At 34.7% G+C, this 22,481-nt stretch overlaps 2 protein-coding genes across 5 annotated transcripts in view; one reads left to right on the top strand and one right to left on the bottom strand.

Annotated features, from left to right (window-relative positions):
- Nucleotides 1–9,074: 9,074 nt before the first annotated feature.
- Nucleotides 9,075–12,677, top strand: LOC111399550 (ribosomal RNA small subunit methyltransferase NEP1-like). 4 transcript variants are annotated; one of them, XM_023026936.1, is made up of 8 exons: nt 9,075–9,317; nt 9,593–9,918; nt 10,020–10,112; nt 11,119–11,263; nt 11,347–11,457; nt 11,541–11,623; nt 11,707–11,764; nt 12,333–12,677. In XM_023026936.1, exons 2-8 carry the CDS (start codon nt 9,649–9,651, stop codon nt 12,410–12,412), a joined length of 840 nt encoding a protein of 279 aa, XP_022882704.1. In that variant the 5' UTR covers nt 9,075–9,317; nt 9,593–9,648; the 3' UTR covers nt 12,413–12,677. The 4 variants fall into 4 exon arrangements, with proteins under 4 accessions (XP_022882704.1, XP_022882702.1, XP_022882703.1 ...); XM_023026934.1 differs by having other exon boundaries at nt 9,219–9,317; nt 9,599–9,918; XM_023026935.1 differs by having other exon boundaries at nt 9,308–9,452; nt 9,599–9,918.
- A 2,588-nt stretch (nt 12,678–15,265) lies between these two features.
- The window catches only part of LOC111399892 (kinesin-like protein KIN-7O), a 16,992-nt gene continuing 9,776 nt past the window's right edge, over nt 15,266–22,481 (bottom strand). Inside the window, exons 17-28 of the mRNA XM_023027376.1 lie at nt 22,199–22,339; nt 22,025–22,111; nt 21,731–21,934; nt 21,461–21,649; nt 20,423–20,629; nt 20,203–20,292; nt 19,979–20,119; nt 17,118–17,215; nt 16,859–16,937; nt 16,610–16,747; nt 16,302–16,373; nt 15,266–15,707 (exon numbers count right to left, since the gene is read on the bottom strand). Of these exons, the coding sequence (XP_022883144.1) occupies nt 15,480–15,707; nt 16,302–16,373; nt 16,610–16,747; nt 16,859–16,937; nt 17,118–17,215; nt 19,979–20,119; nt 20,203–20,292; nt 20,423–20,629; nt 21,461–21,649; nt 21,731–21,934; nt 22,025–22,111; nt 22,199–22,339 (1,674 nt within the window). The 3' untranslated portion in view covers nt 15,266–15,479. The remainder of the gene's footprint in view (nt 15,708–16,301; nt 16,374–16,609; nt 16,748–16,858; nt 16,938–17,117; nt 17,216–19,978; nt 20,120–20,202; nt 20,293–20,422; nt 20,630–21,460; nt 21,650–21,730; nt 21,935–22,024; nt 22,112–22,198; nt 22,340–22,481) is intronic.

Here is a 22,481-nt window from a genome sequence, read left to right as displayed (position 1 = left end):
TGTAGGGAAGAGATATCACCCGATCCATCAAAGTGTCACGAATAAAGTGATAATCAACCTCAATTTGTTTGGTGCGTTCATGAAATACAGGATTGCTTGCAATCTATATAGCACTAGTGTTATCCGCATGAATAGGAGTAGGATTAGTTTGATGAAACCCAAGTTCCTCCGGAAGGTCATGTAGCCAAATAATCTCAGAACAAGCTGTAGACATCGTACAATACTCAGCCTCAGTAAATAATTTAAAAACACGATCATGTTTCTTACATTTCCAAGAAATCAATGCATCACCCAAAAACATACACCACCCCTAGTAAAACGATACATATTTGGACACCTAGCCCGATCAGCATCACTATAGGCTAAAAGACGAAGAGAAGACCCTTTAGGAAACAACAACCTGCGAGTAGGTGATTCACGAAGATAGTGAACAGTACGACGAACAGTAGCAAGATGAAGATTTCAAATTGAAAACATAAACTGGCTAACCTGATGGACCGCATAGGATATATCTGGGCAAGTGGTAGTTAAATAAATAAGACTCCCAACGAGGCGACGATATAAAGTCAGATCATCCAAAAGATCAACTTCATCTTTCCTGTACTTTACATTGACTTCCATAGGGATATCCACAGAAGAAGACTCATCCATCCCAGTCAACGCAATAAGATCCTGAATATACGTATGCTGGTTTAAGAAAATACCATTTGACTAATAATGAACTTCCAATCCCAAGAAATAAGTGAGTTGGCCAAGATCTTTCATATGAAAAGTGGCATGCAATAACCTTTGAAGCTTAGAAATGAAACTACAGTCAGTCCCAGTAATGATGATATCATCCACGTAAACCAAAAGAAGTACAATACTCGAGGCAGGCTTGTGGAAGAAGATAGAATAATCTTATTGACTCTATGCGAAACTGAAGGTAATGAGTGTGTTACGAAACTTTTCAAACCAAGCCCAAGGGCCTGCTTGAGGCTATATAGAGAATGTCATAGTCGACACACTTCATAAGAAGATGAAGTAGTCATACTAGAGGGAAGCTTCATATAAAGCTCTTCGTGAAGATCGCCATGAAGAAAGGCATTTTTCACATCCAACTAATGAAGATTCCATGACTCGGAGGCAGCAACTGCTAAGATTATTCAAACTATGGTCATTTTAGCAACAGGAGCAAACATCTCATCATAGTCAATCCCAAATTTCTGTCTGTTACCCAAAGCTACAAGATGAGCTTTGTACCTATCCAAAGAGCCATCAGAACGAAGTTTCACTGAGAAAACTCATTTACTCCCAATAGACTTCATGTTAGGAGGACAAGGCACAACATCCCAAGTATGATTCTCCTCAAGTGCCTGAAGTTCTGTTTGCATTACCTTCTGCCAACACTCATGTTCCATGGCCTTCTTGTAACAAATGGAAATGGAAATAGTAGATAAAATAGCTACAAGAGAGGTAGGAGATGAGAAACCATATCAATCAATGGACGAAAAGGGCGGGTAGATCGACGAAGAAGGATGGGAGCTGTAGCAAAATCAGGATCCGGTTCGAGATCTTGAAGGGGCAAAGAAGAAGCGGCACTAGACTCATGATGACGTCGTTCATACACAAGTCCTGATTTAAATCGTGGCACAACATTTGGGAAATTAGAAAAGTTAGGCAAGATAGATAAAGATGGAGAGGGAAGCTCAACATGAGAAGGAAAAAAATACTGATTTTCAAGAAAAACCACAAAGCATGAGGATCATGGCAACATAACCCTTTTGAGAGACAGCATAGCCAAAGAAATCACACTTAAAGACTGAGCAGTAAGTTTGTGTTGCTCATGAGCTGGAAGATGCACAAAACAAACACAACCAGAAGTACGTAGATCATAATATGACGGTGAATGTCCAAGCAGCCTAAAGAAAGAAGAAGCATGATTTAACGTAGGAGAAGGTAAACAATTAATTAAGTGGACTGATATGGAAAGTGCTTCATACCAAAAATGAGAGGGTACAGAGGCATCAAATAAAAGCGTTCCTACCATATCCAAAAGGTGACGATTCTTTCTCTCAGCAATACCGTTTTGCTGCGGTGTCGAAGGACAAGAACGTTGGGATATGATACCCTTACTTTGGAGAAAGTTCTGAAACTCATTTGACATGTATTATCCCCATAGTTAGATCGTAAGATCTTTATGCTGCTAGAAATTTGAGTCTCAATGAGAGCGAGAAAACGCTTAAAAACTGAAAAAGACTTCGATTTTGGCTCTTAAAAAATAAACCCAAGTAGAACGAGTAAAATTATCAATAAATGTAACAAAATATTTATAACGTGCATGAGAAATAATAGGTGAAATCTCCCCAAATATCACTATGAATAATATTGAAACATTGTGAGGCACGAGATCCGTGAGAGGGAAAAGGTAAAATTTTACTTTTGCTAATTTTGCGTGTAGTACAATCAAAAGAAAGATTAGAAAAACATACTTTATTACCTAATAAATTTGAACGAAATAAGGTACGAAGTACATTAGAGTTTGCGTGGCCTAAACGTTTATGTCACAACTTATTATCAGTACTAATAGCATTACCTACAAAGAAAAGTAAAGGAGAATTAGGAAAAGAAGAAATACGTAAGGGAAAAAGTCATCCCACTTTAGGCCCCTTCGCGATCATCTTCCGGGACACCGGATCTTGCACAACACAATCAGAACGAGAGAAATGAACATCATAATTACTATCAACTAATTGACCAATCGAAATTAAATTTGTAGAAAGGTTAGGAGATACAAAAACATTAGCTCAAGAGGCAGAGATCACCAATAGCACTAATAGGCAGAGAACTGCCATTGGCAGTGTGAATTTTTAGATTCCCATCATATTTTCTTACATTGGACAAAGCAATAACAGTATTGGTCATATGGTTAGAGGCTCTAGAGTCAAAGAACCATGGCTTAGAAGATGCTGAATGAGTACCTGAAAGTCAAAAAGGAGAGAAAACAAAATTGATCATCTATCGTACCATTTTAGGAGTAATGGTGGATGCAGAAGCAGGATTAGGAACAATGTGCAAGGCAGTATGTAATGTCGCAAAGCTAGAGGCACTAGTGGAGGCATGATAGGTAGTAGTATGCTTCTTTTCTGGTTGAATGGGACACACAGATATGTGATGACCTTGTTTCTTGCAGTAATTACAGTATTTGTTAGGACAATCCCGAGCAATGTGACCAAAAGCTTTACAGTTATAGCAGTGGACAACATGTATGTCTCGACTCTTATTCATTCCTTGTGCTGCATAAGCCATAGTAACAGGGGTACTAGCAGTATCCCTATGTTCCATGGTAGCTTGAGTCATTATGCATTACTCGTCATGAAGAAGTTCACCTAAACAAGTGCCCAGTGATGGTATAGGATGACGATTCATCAGATTAGACCGTGCAGCCTCAAAATCAGGACGTAACTTCATCAAGAATTGATCCCTTTGCTTGTCTCATACACTTTCTGAATAGTCGATGGAGTTTCAGCAGGAACATTAGCATAAATTATATCTGAATATTCAGTCCATAGGTTTTGAAAACTTGAAAAATATTCCTCAATCGAGAGACTTCCCAGCGTAAAATTAGCCATCTCATACTCCAATTGAAAACGTCTAGCCGTGTTGTCCTGTTTACAAATTTTACTAAGGCAATTCCACATAGCAGTAGCAGTTTTATAAGGTCTCAATTGAGAATAAGATGAGGCTCGATCGAACGAAGGATCCAAGTCATAACCCGAGCATCCTTGATTTCCCACTTTGACAAAGCCTCAACTTCTTTAGGAGCGGGATCACTGCCATCAAGGTGACCCCATAACTCTTTTCCTTTGACAACTAGTTGAAATTGGAACTCCCAAGCCAAGTCATTTTTGCCATTAAATCGAATAAGGGATGAGTCTATCTTTTCAGACATGATGAAATAAAAATTTTGGAATAAAATTATTCAACCAAATAAAGGAGCCCACACTGTAAACTTCTTACTCGAAACAAAGAAAATGACAACCAAACTGAGATCCACTAAAACATAAAACACTGACTTAAAGGTGAGGCTCGAGATATTCAACGATCACAGAGGCAGCAGAATACACACCCTAATGAGAGAAACTGCAGAGACCCGCCTAAAATCTCGAGAGGAAACAACTGGAGCCGAAATACGTAGAATAAAGGCTGGAATTCGTAAACCCAGCACATTGACGATGACAACTGGTGCTATAACTAGAAATAGAGAGATCCAATCGAAGAGAAATTTGCAGCAGGTAAGGCTTAAAACCCTATCTCTGATACCATGACAAAAGAACCAAACAATTGAGATAGTTTCTGTAAAAACTTACCTTCCATTATGTTCTCCATTATGTATATACATATATACAGTCATTGAATGTATAAGGTAACTAAATAAATACAATTCCTAAAAATAATCTATTTTTTAAATATATCCAATTCTATTTACGGTAACATTATCCTCCCAACCGAAGATCTCGTTCTCATGTCAAAGCTAGGGATGGCAATTTGAACCGTCAAAACCAAAAACCATGGCTAACCAAACCGAATGGGGTAAAAAAATCGAACCGATGGTGCAATGGGGCAGATATGATTTTTATTTTAATGAACCGGTTCGTGGCGGTGCGGGTATGGTAATTACGCCGTCGAACTGAAATCGAACCGATTACCCGCTAAAAAAATAATTGAATTGATTATTGTGCTTTACACTACTTTTCTATCTAGCCCAAAACAAAATTCCCCCATTACATCTACATGACTCAGCCAGCCAACCCACTTACCATTAGCCCATAATAATAGTTTTAGTATGATAGTATATAAATGCAAACCCTACTCTCCACAAACCACAAACTCATGCACGGCTCCTTTTATTGTTAATTTTTTCTATTGTGTCTAGAAAATTCTACTTCTTCATCATACTCTAGAGCTTGTGTAACGTTTAGCGAGAAGGAATCTGACCAAGAGGTACATTTTTTTTTATTTAAATCTTAGTTGAGACCATTTTGGAATAGGTAGTATCGTTGTATTCTCTACTTACATTTCTTATTTACTATATAGGAATCAACTTTGAGGTTGATCTATGCTAGTAAGACATGTGGGGAAGAATGAATCAAGTAACTTCGATACACAACAATTAAGAATGAAGAAAAAGTTTAGTATTGTTATATTTATAATATTGTTTGTTAAATTTGTATTTTACAATTGAAAATTGGGATAATGTTTACATTTTTGTGTGGAATATTGTGTTTTTGTTTTCATTGACTTTTTCATAAATTGTTTTATATCAATTTATTTGATGAACTTATAAAAAATAATTTATTTTCGTGGTTATTAACTGAACCGAACCGTGCCGAACCGAGATACGAACCAAACCGATTTACTTGGTTATGGTGCAGTTATGGTTTTGGCCGAACCGATCCATAACCGAACCGTTGCCAACCCTAGTCAAAGCACTCCACAACTCCATCATCACCACAAGCAGCAACTAATCCATGGATGTTGCTGAAAGGAAAATACAAAGAAAATGAGGAAGACAGTTAAATAATTACACATCAAGGCCAAATCAAGAAATGCATACAAAATGTTTAAGCTAATACAAATGATTAAAGAGTAAGAAGCTGGCATAAAGGATGAAATAAATTCCGCCAACCTGCAAGAGACCACATTTAAAGCTAGGGATTGTGTGGTGAGTGAGGAGAGGAAAAGTCCCTGAAACATCATTGACTTTGAAAAGCTTAACTAGAAAATATTTAAGATAATCTCACCTTTCATTCTTAAAGTATTTCCTATATTAATGAGAAAGAATAACATAGTATAGAAGAGTGTATCCACCAAAGGTAGACCCTTATTTCAATAGAACCACCATAAATTGAACAGAGTAAACTTTTTTTATTACTGTCCAAACATAGAACTCATATCTTCTTTTATTAGGTCAAGTTTATTCATTGGCACCAAATGTGTATCAACCCAAATACGGTGCAAAACCAAGGGGCAAAGAACCACAACTCCGCCCATGAAAGAAATGCAAAGCTAAATAAAACTTGCAAGCATCATTGCACACACAAATCCAAAAAATACTCATTATAATAACCAATTAATTAAATCTATTTTCTTTGAACTCTACATATCCACGTTTTAATAGTTTGGGCCTTCATAACTTATAGAGCTCAATAATCCACTTGGTTCACTATCTTAATCTAGTCTCAACATTCTCTTCTCCTAGTTTTTGTAAGCATTGCGTTGTCCTATCATATAAAAGGTTAAAAAACCAAACTTCAACTTCTAAATTTTCCTAGAAACAAATACCTAAAATTGGCCAACTCCGTGCTCAGCAAAAGAGTGGCAATAACACGGAGTACATGAAAAATGGAGAGATCAATCAAAATGCATATCCCTGAGGTAGTTACAAAAGTTTGATTTCATCTGCCTTTCATAAGAGGTAGCTCTAGATAGAATGAAATGCAAGAAAGTTTCTTGTAGAGCTCAATTTGTTGGTAGTGGTCTTTCAGTGTGTGCTCTTTCTTTTTCTTTTCTTTTCTTTTCTTTTTTTCCCTAGTGAGTGGAAGACTGGGAAAAAGATAGCTCTATATCAAATGAAATTGCAAAAAAGGTTGTTTTATAAATAAGTCTATGTGCACCTTCTTCTTTGTTTTTTTGTGGAGAGGGGTTGGGGTTCCATTTCTTCAAGTAAAGTCATTGGGGCTTATGATATTATCAACCACAATTCTCAAAGTCAGATATCCAAATGAAAAAAATGGAAATATTTTTTCTTAAACTACAAGGTGAAGATATCTACAAGACAAACCTGGCCTAAATTTATCTTGTATAGATCTGGAGAAGCAACAACACAGATATGTCACAAGACCAGCAATCATATGCAATGTCTCCTCCCATACTGTATAATCAGTAATAAGAAAGCCAAAGTGAAACTGATGACACATTACGAAAAGGTAAAAGCGGGCAGGAAAGCAAATATACTAGTTAATCCGATAGAAGATGGAAATTCATACTCTAAACCTACGTTAGCTTACTTAACAAGAAGTGCAGTCAAACTATGACTACGTACTCTAGCCATGAGACGCATCTTGATAGAAATCTAATGAAATTTTTTGCATAGCTATTGCATGATACAGAATTTGGTACAAGTCTTGCTCATGCTTCAATATACAAAAAAATGTTTTGGCCACCAGCAGCAAAAATAGCATCATAATAAGCAAATCTGCTTAATTATATTATGTTATTCAAGATCTTCTAAATCAATCTTAAGTGTGTTCTTCCACTAAATAAAAGCACACTAAAGTTTATGATGCAGTTGAAATATGTTGAATTGTCAATTTCTAAGTCTTACTCTTCAATAAACGTTTTTTTTTTTTTTAACATAGAAACCAAGAAGAAAAGACTTTGGGAGTTGGTAACCAATAAATTACATATATATGGCATATTATATTTGTCAAAGGCAAGAGAATGAACCTTGAGATTCTCAAACTATAGTGACTTCCATATTTAGCGAGCCAAACAGAGCGATCAGCACAGAGAAATGCAATCTTAGAATAGTCATCATCCAGTACCTACTAGGTCAAAATTATACCTATGTATAAGAAGAACCATAAAATATATAGTATGTGAAACAGGAGTAAATTTTAACTTCATTAACTTTCAACAGAAGTCTATTTTTCAATACAAAACTTGTTGAAAATAATACTTCATGAAGCAATATGGTCGTGCTTGAATAGGAATCAATGGAAACTTTGAATAAGGAAGAAAACGTCCATTAAGAGATTCATGCATAAACATTCATACCATAATTAAAAAGAAACCAAAACTTCAAACGTTCAGTTTTTAACAATATCGTGATAAAATATAGTTGTCTGGACCATTGATGCGCATGCATCTTTCTTCCTTTTCACTTTCCTGACCAAACGAAGCAGTGCATTTCTTCACTGGTAATAAAGAGATAAGTGGATGAATCTTTGTTTTAGGTCTTCTTCAACTTTGACAAAAGACTACTCGAATGTAATTAATCAATTGCAAAAAGGACTTTATAGGTAAAAATAACAAACACATTCATTCAATCAAATTCCAATTCTAGAGAACTTAAAAAAAAAAAAAAAATTACCTGGAAATTAATGATTTCGGATACGAATTGTCTTTCAAACTTCAAAGATAGTTCCTTCAACTCATACACATTGATTTGTGGTGGGTAAATACCTGAAGTTAAAAAAGAACCCTTATTTCACATAGGTGCACCCATAAAAAAATATAAGATAGAAGTTACGAAACAAAATTTAGAATTCACCTGAAGCTATGAGATACTCGTCATCAGGGATCGCCTTAATTCTAGTAGTCACGTTTTCAAACCTTAAATCCTGTATCAAATTCACTCTTCGCTGTTAATCTAGAAGTAGACCCAAAATGAAACGGATCATTTACAAAAACTTAATAGGAGCAAAATTAGTATCAATATTAATCTCTTTTAAACTTTCAAAAGCGTATTAGCATCCAGTAAATTAAAATGAAATAAAGCCAAAAACCAACCTTTATCCCAAAACTAATTAAAAGAAGACAATGTTTCCAAATAACCATTGTAAGCATCAAGCCACATCTACTGTGATCGATAATATTTCAATTTTGATACGAAAAAGTCTGCATTTTATCAAGAAAGAATAGTTCACAAAAGAAAAGACAATCCATTGTACTTGGATTTTTACGGAGAGCTCTTTGCTTCTCGGGAGGGATTCAGGTGGCGGAGCGTTGACTGTCAGACACTGTATACAATTTCACTCCATGTATGGAGGTCGACTTCAAGTTTTCCCTTTGGTACGCCAATTTTATTTATTTATTTTTTCCTTTTTCAGGTGTTTCGAGCTTATATATAGATAAAAAGCTCAAAAATGTAGCTAGAAAATGAATTCTTCAATGTGTTTCAACAACATCCAGACTGAGGTGGATTAGTGGAAGGTTTTCTGAGTTGGTGGTCATGGCTCTTACTAAACGGTTGTACAGTTTGTTCTGCCGAAGAGTTTTATTATGGGGTATAGAAGCGGGAATACCGATTCGATTTCGACCAGTTACAAAAGAATCCGAAATCCGACCCTTTTAAGTAGAGAGACGGAACCCGGTTCTTTTCCCAGACTTGGTATTGGGCTTGTCTTGGGCTTATCATCAAAAAATTAATAGAATATTTGGGCCTCTCTTAGGGCAAGGAAAGGGCCAGGGTCCAAAGCAGAATTATTTTTCCGTTTTCGCTGACAGTTTTCCCCAATTGAACGCTAGGGTTTCTCAGAGTCTCACAGTTCCGGGTATGAATGTAGCTCAACTCTCCTCAGATAAAATTTACATACATGCTTATATTATATATATGTAGTTATAGAAGCAGACGCAAATTATAGTGTGTTTGCGTGTATGTATTTCTATATCAGCCAGTAATTATTCCGGTTTGTCTTCTCGGCACATTGTTAATTTTAAATTTTTCAATGTTTATTTTAGAATTTGAGAGCTTAATTAGGAATGTCATACGGTTGTTTACTTGTTTATATTATAACTGGTGTTTTTGTGTTTGACGTATTATCTGTAGGGTTAGGGTACAGCAAAAACCATTCTTACTGTTCCAGCTAAAAAAGAGGATAGAAAATGGTGCGACCGTATAAGATGAAGGGACAAAAGCGAAAGAAGAAAGAGAAGTATGATAGAGAAGAAGAATCTGAACAATTAGATGACAATGATATGCCTGAGTCACCGAAGAAAGCGAAAACAGAGGTCTCTGAGTTAGAGAAGGAGAAATCAGAGGAAGTTGTTGATGAAATGCCCGGAATCCCCATTGTTCCTGCCGATACAGGCAAAAAGCCTGGGGTTATTTTTATTCTCGAGAAGGCGTCCCTGGAAATTGGGAAAGTTGGAAAGGTCTGTATAGATGGTGGTAGTATGGAGGAAACAGGAAGTTCTTGATATGTTTTGTTAAGTTTTGCTTGACTGATTCACATGAGTTTCTTTTGTTTTTACAGAGTTATCAGCTTTTAAGTTCTGATGAACATGCGAATTATTTAATGAAGAATAAGCGGAACCCGGCAGAATATCGTCCAGACATTGCTTTTCAGGTTTGTTTTAGGTTTGGTCCATATCTTGCTTTATTTTTCCATGACTATTGATTCTGCTTTCTTAACTCGATGTTTAATTTTGCTACTTTGATAAAAAGTGATGTTTGGATCTTTGACAGTACTGTACTGTAGTTGGGTTCATTACTGCTTTGATGCTCAATTGTCAGGGATTGTCTCATCTTAGTGCCCTAGTTTTAGGAGAGTAAACAAGTCGAGCTGAACTTGAAATAGAATATTCTCTATTGATAACTTTTAACTGATGATAACCTTGGCTTTATTCCCCCACCAACAATCTTGGACGAGCTTTAATTGAGTTGAGCTGCTTGGTTTTTTGTATCTATCTTCTCATTACACCAAACCTAGAGCTCATCTGCTGTTTTGGATGCCACTTTTTTCTATCAACTTTACATGTTTAATATTACTGTTGAGAATTGGGACTAGGTTGCTTTGGTATGGTTGAAAACATAGAAAAAATAGAATGAAAATGAAAAATAGAAGCAAATATGTATGTATGTGTGTGTGTGTTTGTGTGCGTGTGTGTATGTATATGTATATATATTGTTCTCCATATTTAGTAGGGATGGAGAAGATGTGGATAGGGAAGATGCTTATATTCACGTGCCCAATCTTCATGAACTTGAGAGGCGATTGTTGAGGACCTGAGGTTCCTGAAGATATAACTAATATGATTGTAATTATGTACTTATACTGTCGGTAATCATTAATATCTTGAATAATTATACAATTGCCCATATTTTACTGGATTACCAAATGAGGGAAATATAATAACCATTGCGTGATCTTATCTTAAAGAGTGATATTCCTTGAGGCCTGTGTCCAAGTTTAGCCTAGAAGTCTGCTCTCCTTACCTACCTTTTGTGAACCAAAAATTGCACATGTAATTTAAAATTATAGCTTACATATTGTATATGTGCTTTATTATTGGAGATATATTCTTTCAGGTCTAGGTTATTCTTTGTAACTCCATGTGTTGATAATTTTTCAGGCCATCCAGACAATTTTAGATAGCCGTGTGAATAAAAGTGGGAGATTGAAAGCTTTGTATGTGAGGACACAGCAAGGTATTCTCTTTCAAATCAAACCTCATGCACGTATGCCAAGGACATATAAGCGCTTCTCTGGTCTCATGGGTGAGTTTATCCGAGATTTATCTAATATAACTGTTATTGAATAGTGCCATTAATAATTGAATTATATTGATAATACTTGGCAGTGCAACTGCTTCAAAAGCTGCATATTACTGCAGCTGGAAAGGGCGAAAAACTTTTGCGCGTCATCAAGAATCCTGTAACCCAGTATTTACCCATCAACTCTCGTAAAATAGGTGATATTTGTCTCTATTTTTGGTGTTTTTTTCTGTCTCCTTTGTTGCCATTAAAATAATCAAGTGATTTTGCTGCATTTCAGGCTTCTCACACAGTTCTGAAAAGTTAGTCGATATGTATGACTATGTTGGTACCCTCGAGAGGGACATGGACCTTGTTTTTGTGGTACAGCAAACACCTGCTTTTGATCCCTCAAATTTTTTTATTTGGCTGAAACTTGTATCTTATGTGAAACGGTTTGTGTACAGGTTGGAGCAATGGCCCATGGGAAAATTGATAAAGACTATGTAGAAGATTATCTATCAAGTAAGTAAATTTTCAGTTTCTATCCTGTCATCTGTACCATTAAATTTTGAAATTTTAAATCACTGCTGCAAGCGTCCATATAGAAGTTGTCTATATTTTTGGTTTTTCAGTAGAATATTTGTCAAGTTGTTTCAAAATCTGGTTATTATTATAAATATGTATGTTACTTGGACGTGGTCATCAGTGCAAGGGTCTGCTGTAATGTTGTTTTCAGTGCATATGACTTCACTCTCATTTTTCATACTACACCCTAGAGAGAGAATTTATGTGTGCTCTAAAAGAACTCATTGTCTCAAAAGAAGATGATTCATCCACTTGGGATTCCATTATGCTGGCTGCTATTGGTACATAGGTTATCAACTCTGGCTACCCAAGGAAACAAGTCTTTTTAAGTCTCATACAGTTGTACAATAATTGTCATGACAATCAGAGATATTCACTATAACTGGTGTTCTCTTTCTTGATTTTCGTATTTAGTTTACCTGTTTTAACGTGTATATCGTGACATCTAGTAGATCTCTTAACACTGCTAAGTTTTCATGGCTATCTAACAATCTGTCTGTTGCAGTTTCTGAATTTCCGATGAGCGCTGCATACTGCATATCAATAATCACTACAGCAGTGGAGCGCAAGTGGAAGATTTTGTGAACTTGTACTCTCTTGCAGCTTTTTGCTCTGATACGATGGAGAATATTACTCTTAACGGCCTTGGAAGATTTTCCTTCGCTTCTTAGTGCAAGTATGCAATCACAGTTCTGTTTGTAGGACCTTGTAGTGTTCATTTATGGGCGCTAATAAACTCAGTAGTGTATATTTTGCATTAATATTTGGCTTCTTACATTTTGATCATTTTAAATATATTGTTCCTAAACAAGTTTTTTGGAGTATTTACATGATTTTAAGAAGTTATGCATTGTTCCTGTTTGAGGTTTTGATTGCTACATATCATGTGAGAAGTTTGAAATATTTGTAACCAGAATATTATTTGTTAATGATCATATAAAAAGCGATATGAGAGTACGTGGGGACTTAAATCAAGGTTAAGTGGATTACTAATTGACAATGGAGTAATGTTATTTAGCCCTACTAGGATTGTAACTCCAGACTAGGTGACCTTAATGTGGCGTTAAATGATAAGTGGAATTAAATAATTCATTTAATTTCAATTTTTATTTAGCTTATCATCTAATGTCATCTAAATTGGAGATGTAATTTCAGTGGAGCTACATGGCATTACTCTTGACGATAATGCACTTTTGAAAATGTGTGTTGATTCTTATACTCTTTATTTGCTTGCTGTAATAAAAGCCATATTTTTGCTGGTTCATGGATCTCTATCATCTTCTTGATTGTGCAGGTTCTGAGCCTTTTGTGCAAGGACGACTCTGAATTTTTGTTCTTTGCATTTGTTAAGCTTGTTTAGCTTATAATTTTCTATTTTTCATTCACTTCTCTCTTCCAGACTTCCAGTGTTGTTGGGCTTTACGACTTCCTTTAATAATCTTATTTTAGTAACTGATACAAAAGATTTCATTTGAAGTTATTTGTCGTCATCCATTTCGTAATGTTTCTGTAAACACTGAATTAGTGAGGCTAGTTCTTCAATTTTTTTTTTTTTTTTTTTTTTTTTTTTTTTTTTTTTATGACTTGTCTAATAAACAATGTTCTAAAAGGCATAATGTGTGGTGATGTGTTGATCCCAAACTAAGGGATAGGCAAGATTAGACAAGGCAAATGCGTAAAAAAGCGTTTTGTTTATTTTAATATTATTTTAAATTTTTAATCAAAAGATTATTTAATAATTATTAATTATACATACTAAACATTATATTGATCAAGGATGTCGAATTTGTGAATCAATTCAATACTATAATGATTACAAATACACTAAAAAATTCATGATACTTTTATCCACCTACCAATCCCATTTGATATGAAAAATAAATTGGTAAAATTGATAGTATACAGTGCATTAGAGAAAATGAAAAAACTCCACTGTGGACTTCACTGTGAATCAACCAGTGTCTCTTTCATTATCCACAAGGCTTACAACTCCGTTAACTCACTAGAGAAAATCTCACTGTCTCTTTTATTTTTTATTATCTGTACTTCTATAAACCCTCACTATGGAGACAATATTATAAAGTATAAACTCACTATCAAAAAGGCAAAAACAAAAAAAAAAACAGTTGAAAAAGAGTTTAAGACGACCAAGCAAGCAAGCAACAGTTAAATTTTTAATTGGAAACTAGAAATTCTTCAACCGTTAAATCCACTAATTCTTCAACAAGCAATGGTTTCCCATTTTCCGCCTAACTTACCGACATACAAAAACTGGAAATTGTTTGTTGAAGATGATCGAGCAGGCAACCGCTGTAAGAGAGTGCCGAGATGTTGCAGTCAGAGAGGAATTTTTGGGAGCTTTGGGAGATTGTCTTCACTCTTCAATTAGGGCACTGAAAAATGAAAATTGGATCGCTAAATTACGCGCCTACCCCCTTTGCTTGGCGTTTTCAATGCGCGTTGCGATTAGGCGCACCTTTTAGAACACTACTAATAAAAAAGATGACTTGGAAAATACGTTAGTTCAATATTTTATCTTTCATTTGTTTAAAGTGAAAATGGTCTGTTGTATTTGAAATGCAAATTTTTGCGAAGTATTGTCTTTAACCCTTGACCATAAAATGTAGTCAATCAGAATGCATAAAAATTGGGTGGGGGGAGCTGCAGTTATTGGTTTCCTAAGCAAATGTCATCACAACGTAGTATTTGGGAGAAAATGGACTGAGTGCAAATCCAGGTCGAAGATTTTTGGATGCAACAAATTAGTAGTATTTTCTAAATTTCATGGTTAACTGACAAATAATTTGTATTTTTAAGCTGCTTGTGCCAGTGGGTATTTTTCGGAAATAATGCTATTCATAGTCCAATTATAATAGTCATTCTATGTAAGAAATGTAATGTGGCATTATCTTAATAATTAGAAGAAAAAAAAAAGATTATTACAAATATTCCCATGATGTAATCGCTAAAATTATGTCACGTATGATCATTATTGGAGTCGCTGACTATGAATAACACTACCATTGATAGGAACCTTCAAAATAAATTCAAATTCCCAACTTGATCATTTGGCAAGCCCAGCTTTAGGCCTCAAAGCTCTCTTCACAACAAAGAGTCATTTTTACAAGTTAAAAAGTTAAATTTTAGCTTAATAACCCAAGCCTTACTTGAGAATGGTACACCGCAATACTCTGGACGTGATATCTTGACAACATAGCATAAAATAGACACCAGAATTACTACGAAGATTAGCTTACTTTTTACCAACACGTTCTTCTGCTTCATAACCATAAAAATAAAATTATGTTCTCGCTTTAACCTCCAAAACAGCTATATAAATTCGAATGAATAATCCAACTTGCCTTGTCCTTGTTAAGAAGCCACTGAAATTACCAGCACATTTCATCTCAGGTATTGAAATAAAGAGACTTATAACACTTGCCATAATTATGTGGCTTCATGTTTAGAACGCTAGAATTTATCTGCTGCTGTATACATAATAACATATAGACGCAACGTTTAATACACAATATTAGACATGATTGTACAATTTTATTTTTTTAATTTTGTCAATTGCAATTTAATCTACCTAACCAAACATGTCCTAATCTGCAAAAGGGACGATGATGTACAAAAAGACAGACCTGAAATTTCACGGCCCCTTTACAGCTGCTAGTTGTTTCTTGAGATTTAGAACTTCAATACCGTACGAAGCTAATTGTTTCTTCAGTACAGTTGAAGCTTCATCGTATTTCCTATTCATGTAATCCAACTCGTCCACTGACTCCTTGTATCTAACACGAAATGTGTCTAATTTTGTTTGTGCTCCTTTGAGTCTCATTCTGAGTTTGGCCTTCTCCTTGTTATAATTAATTTGATCCTGTTTAAATACAGCATAAAATCATTTTTTCTCAGTTGTAGGAAAATAGTGGAATTTAATTCTTATAATTCAAACAAAATCAGTATATCAATTCTATGACAGGTAACAAGGATCAATGCTACATCACATGAAAGAAATATATTGAAATCATGAACATGAAGCATGACAGAGAATCAATCAAACATGAGCCAAGGGCTGCAAGTTGGAGAAATAACAATGACAATAGAAGTTGTCCGCTGACAAGTAGTTAAACTGTAATATTGAGTAAACATTTTTTTGATATTAAAACCATCAAATTGCTGCGACTGACAACCATAATATCTGGGTTCAAATGGGGATGAACCCGGACGCTCTTTTAACATCATCAGCTGCTGGAAAAAATATAACACAGTCCAACTAAACACTTGCCAGAATGGCTTATCAGCTTAAAGAGGAAAGTCACGATTCAAATAGGCTTTATTACCACCTAATAACATGGGATCTGATTGACTTATTTTGCAAGTTATGAGTGACTTGCGGTTCTGTACGATATTAGAAAAGATTTTTTTCCTTGCAAAACAATAAGGGACAAGTATCAGGTACAGGATTCCTTACATTGTGCATCTTGACCTCCAAATTAGCAAGTTTTCCACTCTGCTCCTCCAGTTCACACTTTAACTTCAATAGCTGTGGGTCAAAACAATCAATTATCATCATCCATAGGTTATAACCCAGATGCAGGAAGATAGTGTCATCATTAGTCAGCATCTTAAATCTAATGCATTGCATAAGGGAGGAAAACAGGAAAAGTATTTATTGCAAAACCCTAGGCAAGTGTAAAATTACTTTTGACTTCTCAATTTTCAATTGCAAAAACAAAATGCAAGCATGTTGTTAATGGGAAATTATATAATTATGTAAACCTGGTGTTCATCCGTCAGAATTTCTCTTGCATCCAGTTCCCGTACCCGGCCTAAAAGATATTCTCTTTCTTCTTTAAAAACGCTCAATTCCATCTGAAGCTTTTCAACTTCCTCGACTGTTTCCTTATACTTTAAGTTCTGATGTAAATTTCAGAATATCAATAATGGAAATTATTGGCAGCCATGTAAAAGCAATTAAAGTTAAATTCTACGCTACGATAGGAATAACCAAAGAAGATACAATATTACCTCTTGTGACATTTTGCTAATTTCATCAGCAACCCTTAGTTCATTTCTTAGGTGGTCAATCTCTGATGATTTCTCAGAACTGTAATCAAGTGTTTTGTTAAAAAAGAGTAGAAGTGCAAGGCTAAATGTAGAGGATGGGGCAAAGACAAAAGTTGGTAGTATTTCTTATTAATATATTTCTAACAAGCCAGTAATATAGGATAAAATCAATTCATTTGTATCCTTCGAATAATTACAGAAGATAAAAAGGGAGAGAAACCTGCACTGGTTCTCGAAAATCGCATTTTCCTCAGAAATGGTCAGCCGTACACTAAGATCCTTGCATTCTTTTCTACAAATCTCCAGTGCATCCTTTACCTAATAGTACAAAATTATTCCCAAAATGAGGAAGTTAACCTTTCTCAAACAATAGAAAAGTAAATACTCACTTCAAAAACAACTCATAGTAAACAACACATTTCAGTAAACACTTCAGAGCAGACAATACTGCCTGGAAACACTATAATCCCTATGGAAAAAGGTGATTTAGCAATTTGCTGTTTTGGAGAGACGAGAAATCAGCACTGTGTGAAAAATTCTTCTTGAAGCAGTAAAGTACTTTTTGTACAGAGTTCTGGGGTATACTAACTGAAATCTCGTGATAAAATAAAAATGCTTAAATGCCAAAATGTTTACCAAACTAAGATTCGTCATTCCTTTGAGATATGAAAATTGGCCTCTGATGATGAATAATAGCGGAGATAAGAGAACTTAATGCTTATTAACGATTTTGGAATTCTCATAAACTTTAATGAACTAGTATATCTTGTAAAGTTATTAGGAACATTTACTCTAACTGATGCTACTTTTATTTGTACTTAATTAATAATTTCGATAAACTATTTTCTGTCTGAAATTTTAGTCCTGGACTAAAGAAATTACAGTTTCAGGTCACCAATAACAGCATTAAGCTATGCTAATGAACAACAAAGGAAATGATATTTGCTTTCTCAACGAAGAAACAGCATTAAGCTATGCTAATGAACAAGAAAGCAAATGAGATTTGCTTTCTCAATGGAACAAATCACATGCCAGTCATGCACAAACAAATCATATAGTTGTGTGATTTTCTCAACATTAAATTAGGGCTGTCACAATATTTAAACCGTGTTTAATACATTGAAAACTATATGGAATCTGAAGTTTGAGTTTATACTAGAAGATATGCAACAAGGTAGTTAACTTCTATCATCTTGCAGACTATGCAAAAAAATTTACTTGTATGCAATTATAAATACAAACACTGTATTCAACACACGTGTTTCTCTCTTCTAGCTGATATCAGTGGATTGTTGTTATTTTTAATTTTCAGAAAACCTCTTTAATCATTGGGTACTACATATATTGACTAAATTTGTCCCCACACCTCGACCCTCCCCCCAACAACTGAAAATATAAATAAACAAGCGGTTATTCTGAGATACGGAAGAAGTTGGGCATGAAAAAATATAATTATTAATTTATTATCATTTTCAAAAGTTATTTGCTATAAAAGTGAGACTTAATTAGCCAATTCTTGCCGTGAACCAATATAAGCATTTCGCTATTATATGCAAAAATGAGAAAATATAAATAATAATAATAATAATATAAAATCTCTCATTCATTAGAAAGATCACTTGAAACCATGCCATGCCAGAAAACACGGGGATGTTTCTTAATAGTCGTGTAGTGAGTAAAGATGAAGAGTACACAACAAACTTTTGAAATGAATTTTAATGGAAACAAATAAAATATTCTACACCTTCTCTTACAAGATGGCATTTGCAGAGAGAAGAAAGAATGTTTCAAGAAATAGAACTTCCTGTATAGATGGCTATGCTCTCAAGTAGTGCTTGTTTGGTTAAAAGTATAACGTGATGGAAATGAGTAATGGACAAATGGGTAAAAGTTGTGAAACCCTATGAAATGTGTGTGGTTAAAAATAATGTTTAACTTTGACCATTAAATTATAAGAAAACTATAATATTTCTCAAACGTGCACTAAATATAACTTAGTAATTTTTCGAGGATGGCTTCTGATCTGTTATCATGTCCATTGGTTTTCTAGCAAACCAGTTTCCATGATTACTTCAACACCCCCATTGGGGGTTGGGGGGTGAGGGGCTAAAATTCAACCAGTTAAATATTTATCAAATTTTGAGCAAGAGTAAATGAACATAATACCTAAAATTTTACAAAAATCAAAAGAACATAACGTCAGCTTTTCATCATTTTTACATCATGTTATAAACATGGTTTTGGAAGCACAACTGCTATTGTTTTCTGAACTGGGGGTAAGCCTGATCGCAATTTTAAGAAATTTTTGGATTGTGTCAACGATGCTCTAGCATAGCAAAAAGAAACATTTAAGGAAATAACATGTATATGATGGATTAAAATGAAAGAAACAGAAATCCCTTAAAGAACTTAGCATAAATGCAGAACAAAGCCTTGGGCAAATTATAGCAATTCAGTTTAGTTAAAACATGTGATAATTAATTGGCTGAAATCATGTACGCTCACATATAATAAAAAAAGAGAAATGTTAAGAATATCTTTTGATATATAATGGGACCATATAAGTCAACAAAGAAATCCCTTAAAGCACTTAGTTAAACACAGAACAGAGAAAGCATTGGGCGAAGTATATACCTTTAGTTTCATTTAAAAATTTGATAAGCTGAAATCATGTATGCTCAGGACACATACAAGACAAAAATGGCAGAAATGTTAGGAATATCTTTTTAGAAGGTAATTGAAGTTATGAAACCATATAAGTCAACGAGAAAGGATTATACAGAAGGCTGCATGTGGACTGAACTGGCTCCCTCTGTCCTCTTTTGAATAAGATATATACAACTCATTCAACTGGAACCAACTGTTTTCGGTTACTACATGAATTCAACACATTTTATGATCCTCACTATAGCCACCAAGAGAGCAATCAAGGCCACTAGTCATAAAAACTTGTCTGTCCACATGTTAATGTCATCTAAAGAACAAAAGCCTCACGGGGTACAAAAACTTAATTCTAAAAATAATAATAATAAACTTTCAGATAACATTCAACAAATAATCTACATAATTTTGGAAGATCACCTCTGACAATTCTTTCGATAACAAGGCAATCTCAGAATGATATGATTTTGTTTTTTCTTCAATGGCTTTAACTGAAGCTTTCTCCTTTGATGACCATAATGCCTTCTCCTCCTCCATTGTCAAAAGGGCTTCAGCAAGTTGCTGTAACCAAAAAGAGGGATAAAACCAGGAATCAATACGAAAGCTACAGGAATTTGTGAAACTACACTATTCATTTTCAGTACCATTGACAACTCTTCTTTTTCTTCAATCAAAGAGGTAAGAGAGCTTTCTACTTTCTGCCTCTGCAATTCAGATTCGTCCAAAGTTGTACTCTGAAGTAATATATAGGAGAAAATTGAGAAAATAGGCAGCAGAACCTGCTAGCCTTACGAAAACAAGTATTTCCAGCCATATACAAGGAATTCTGAACATGTGAATTTAAGATAACTAAGAAATCCTTACAAGGGCTGAAACCTCTTCCTTCAAGGTACTTAATTTTGACTTTGTATCATACAACTCGTCAGACAACTCTTTCAAATCAGAAGCCAAAGTTTCAGATCTCGAAGTGGCTACATCCTTGTCCCCATGTGCTATTGATAGTTGCTCTTCCAAAGATGCAATAGTGGCTTCCATCTCGAATGCAAGCACTTCCAGCCTCTTGTAATCCTCCTGAGCAAAAGGAAATTAAAAATATATAGTTTCAATTATAAGCAGTAAAAACTGCAATAGAATAACTTTCGTCCAGGAACAGCAATGATTTATTGATAATATCTAGGAAGAATGAGAAAAGCATAATTCAAAGCTGAACAAGTGTCAGACAAGGGGAATGCAACGTGCAAAAGTGAAGCCACTCCAAACCTTAAAGGGGAAAAACTTTTAGAAGGAAAAAATATATATAAAATGAAGTGAGTTTAACATGTATAGCTGCCATGCCATCCATAGACCATTCATTTTCAACTAAGCATACTTCACTTGGTATCATGATCGCTCAACTATTCGGAAAAACTATGTAAAACAACCAGAATTTTCATTCTTGACTAAGAACTCTAGCTCTGGATATCTCATTATAAGTTAAACAAGCATCAAATGTTCATGATGAAGCCAAAATAATATCAGAGATAGGACAGTTTATAATTAATTTGTGTCCACAACAATTGTCGTTAAAAAATTCATAAGTAGGCAAATACTTCTGATCTTTGTTGCCATGGTTGATTTTTACAGAAATAGGAAATATGATTCGCAAGATTGAGACGTGTTTCTTAAAACATTCATGCATTGATTTATTCCTCTTACACGTCCAAACATATTTTTCTTTGATCATCATCATCTTCACTAATTCTACTTTCTTTCTTTTTTACATTTTCTTTTTTATTTATTTTTATTTTTATTTTTTTATGAAGGACCAGCCCCTGACTTTGATGTGCCAAAGACAACAGTACTATGTAACTCAAGAATTTTTATAATTCTATTATAAGCCAATCCAAATTTACCAATCCTTACCTGCATTGCTTGTTCAGCCAACATACTAAGCCCCTTATTTCGTTTATGTTCAAAAGCATTAGAGCTCCTATCAATAACGGAATCACGCCTCCTACCAACAACAGAATCACGTTTGCTCATATCACGTTCAAGCACAGCCTTCTGGCCAAACAAGAGTTTAACTTCTCTCTCAGCACGTGCCTTTTCACCCTGGTATTGGTAAAATGCATTTGTGACAGTGAGATCCAAATGAAACACAAAATGAAAATCAAAACATGAAAGGTATAAGACCTCCAGCTTTGTTTTCTCCTGAACAGCATTCTTGAGCTTGAATTCTGTATCTTTCAACTTTGCTTTTGTTTTCTCCAAATCTTTCCGCAAACTTTCCTTTTCCTTAGCCAAGGAACAAGATGATAACGATAAAATTTCCTCTTGGAGAATTCGAATTTGAGAAAGGAAATCAGAAGTTTGCATTTCATGTTCCGTGCTAAGCTCCTACAAAAAAAATAAAATAATAAAAATTTGATAGTATCAAAATTGGACTAAGCTGACAAGAAACATGCAAAAGAAGGTAAGGTAACTTACAGCAAATGCACTCACAGAAGTTTGAACCTTTAAACTTAATTCTTCTATCTGGCTCCGAAGATCTGAAGCTTGATTGAAAAGAAGAAGCTATATTTCAACAAGAAATGTGGACAAACTTCAGTTATGCAGAAGTGAGCAATTTTTTTCAAATATCCAAAAGTAGAAATATCATACCTTCTCATCGTCGAGCTCTCTAACTTTGTTCCTCAAGCAAGACTGTAACTTCTCATGACTCGTCATTATTGATTTTATTTGAAATAAACTCTCAGAAACTGAAGGCCTCAGATCCTGCACTTGCATCAACAATACTGTGAACTAGCATAGTACTGTAATAACGATAAAACCATTATACAAGTTTTTGTATGTGCATAACCAAATAAACATTTTTCCTTCAACAAAAAGATTAGTACAAAGAGCGAACATATAACTAGTAAAGAAGCACATTCACTAGCATATA

This window comes from Olea europaea, chromosome 9 (assembly GCF_002742605.1).
Source record: "Olea europaea var. sylvestris chromosome 9, O_europaea_v1, whole genome shotgun sequence".
Taxonomy (NCBI): Eukaryota; Viridiplantae; Streptophyta; class Magnoliopsida; order Lamiales; family Oleaceae; genus Olea; species Olea europaea.
This window is presented reverse-complemented; position numbering and strand designations above follow the sequence as displayed.

Coding starts and splice junctions, on each gene's coding strand:
- LOC111399550 (XM_023026936.1), top strand. CDS start 9,649: ATGGTGCGACCGTATAAGATGAAGGGACAAAAGCGAAAGAAGAAAGAG. Junction 10,113..11,118: donor GTCCAGACATTGCTTTTCAG/GTTTGTTTTAGG, acceptor ATAATTTTTCAG/GCCATCCAGACAATTTTAGA. Junction 11,765..12,332: donor TGTAGAAGATTATCTATCAA/GTAAGTAAATTT, acceptor TGTCTGTTGCAG/TTTCTGAATTTCCGATGAGC.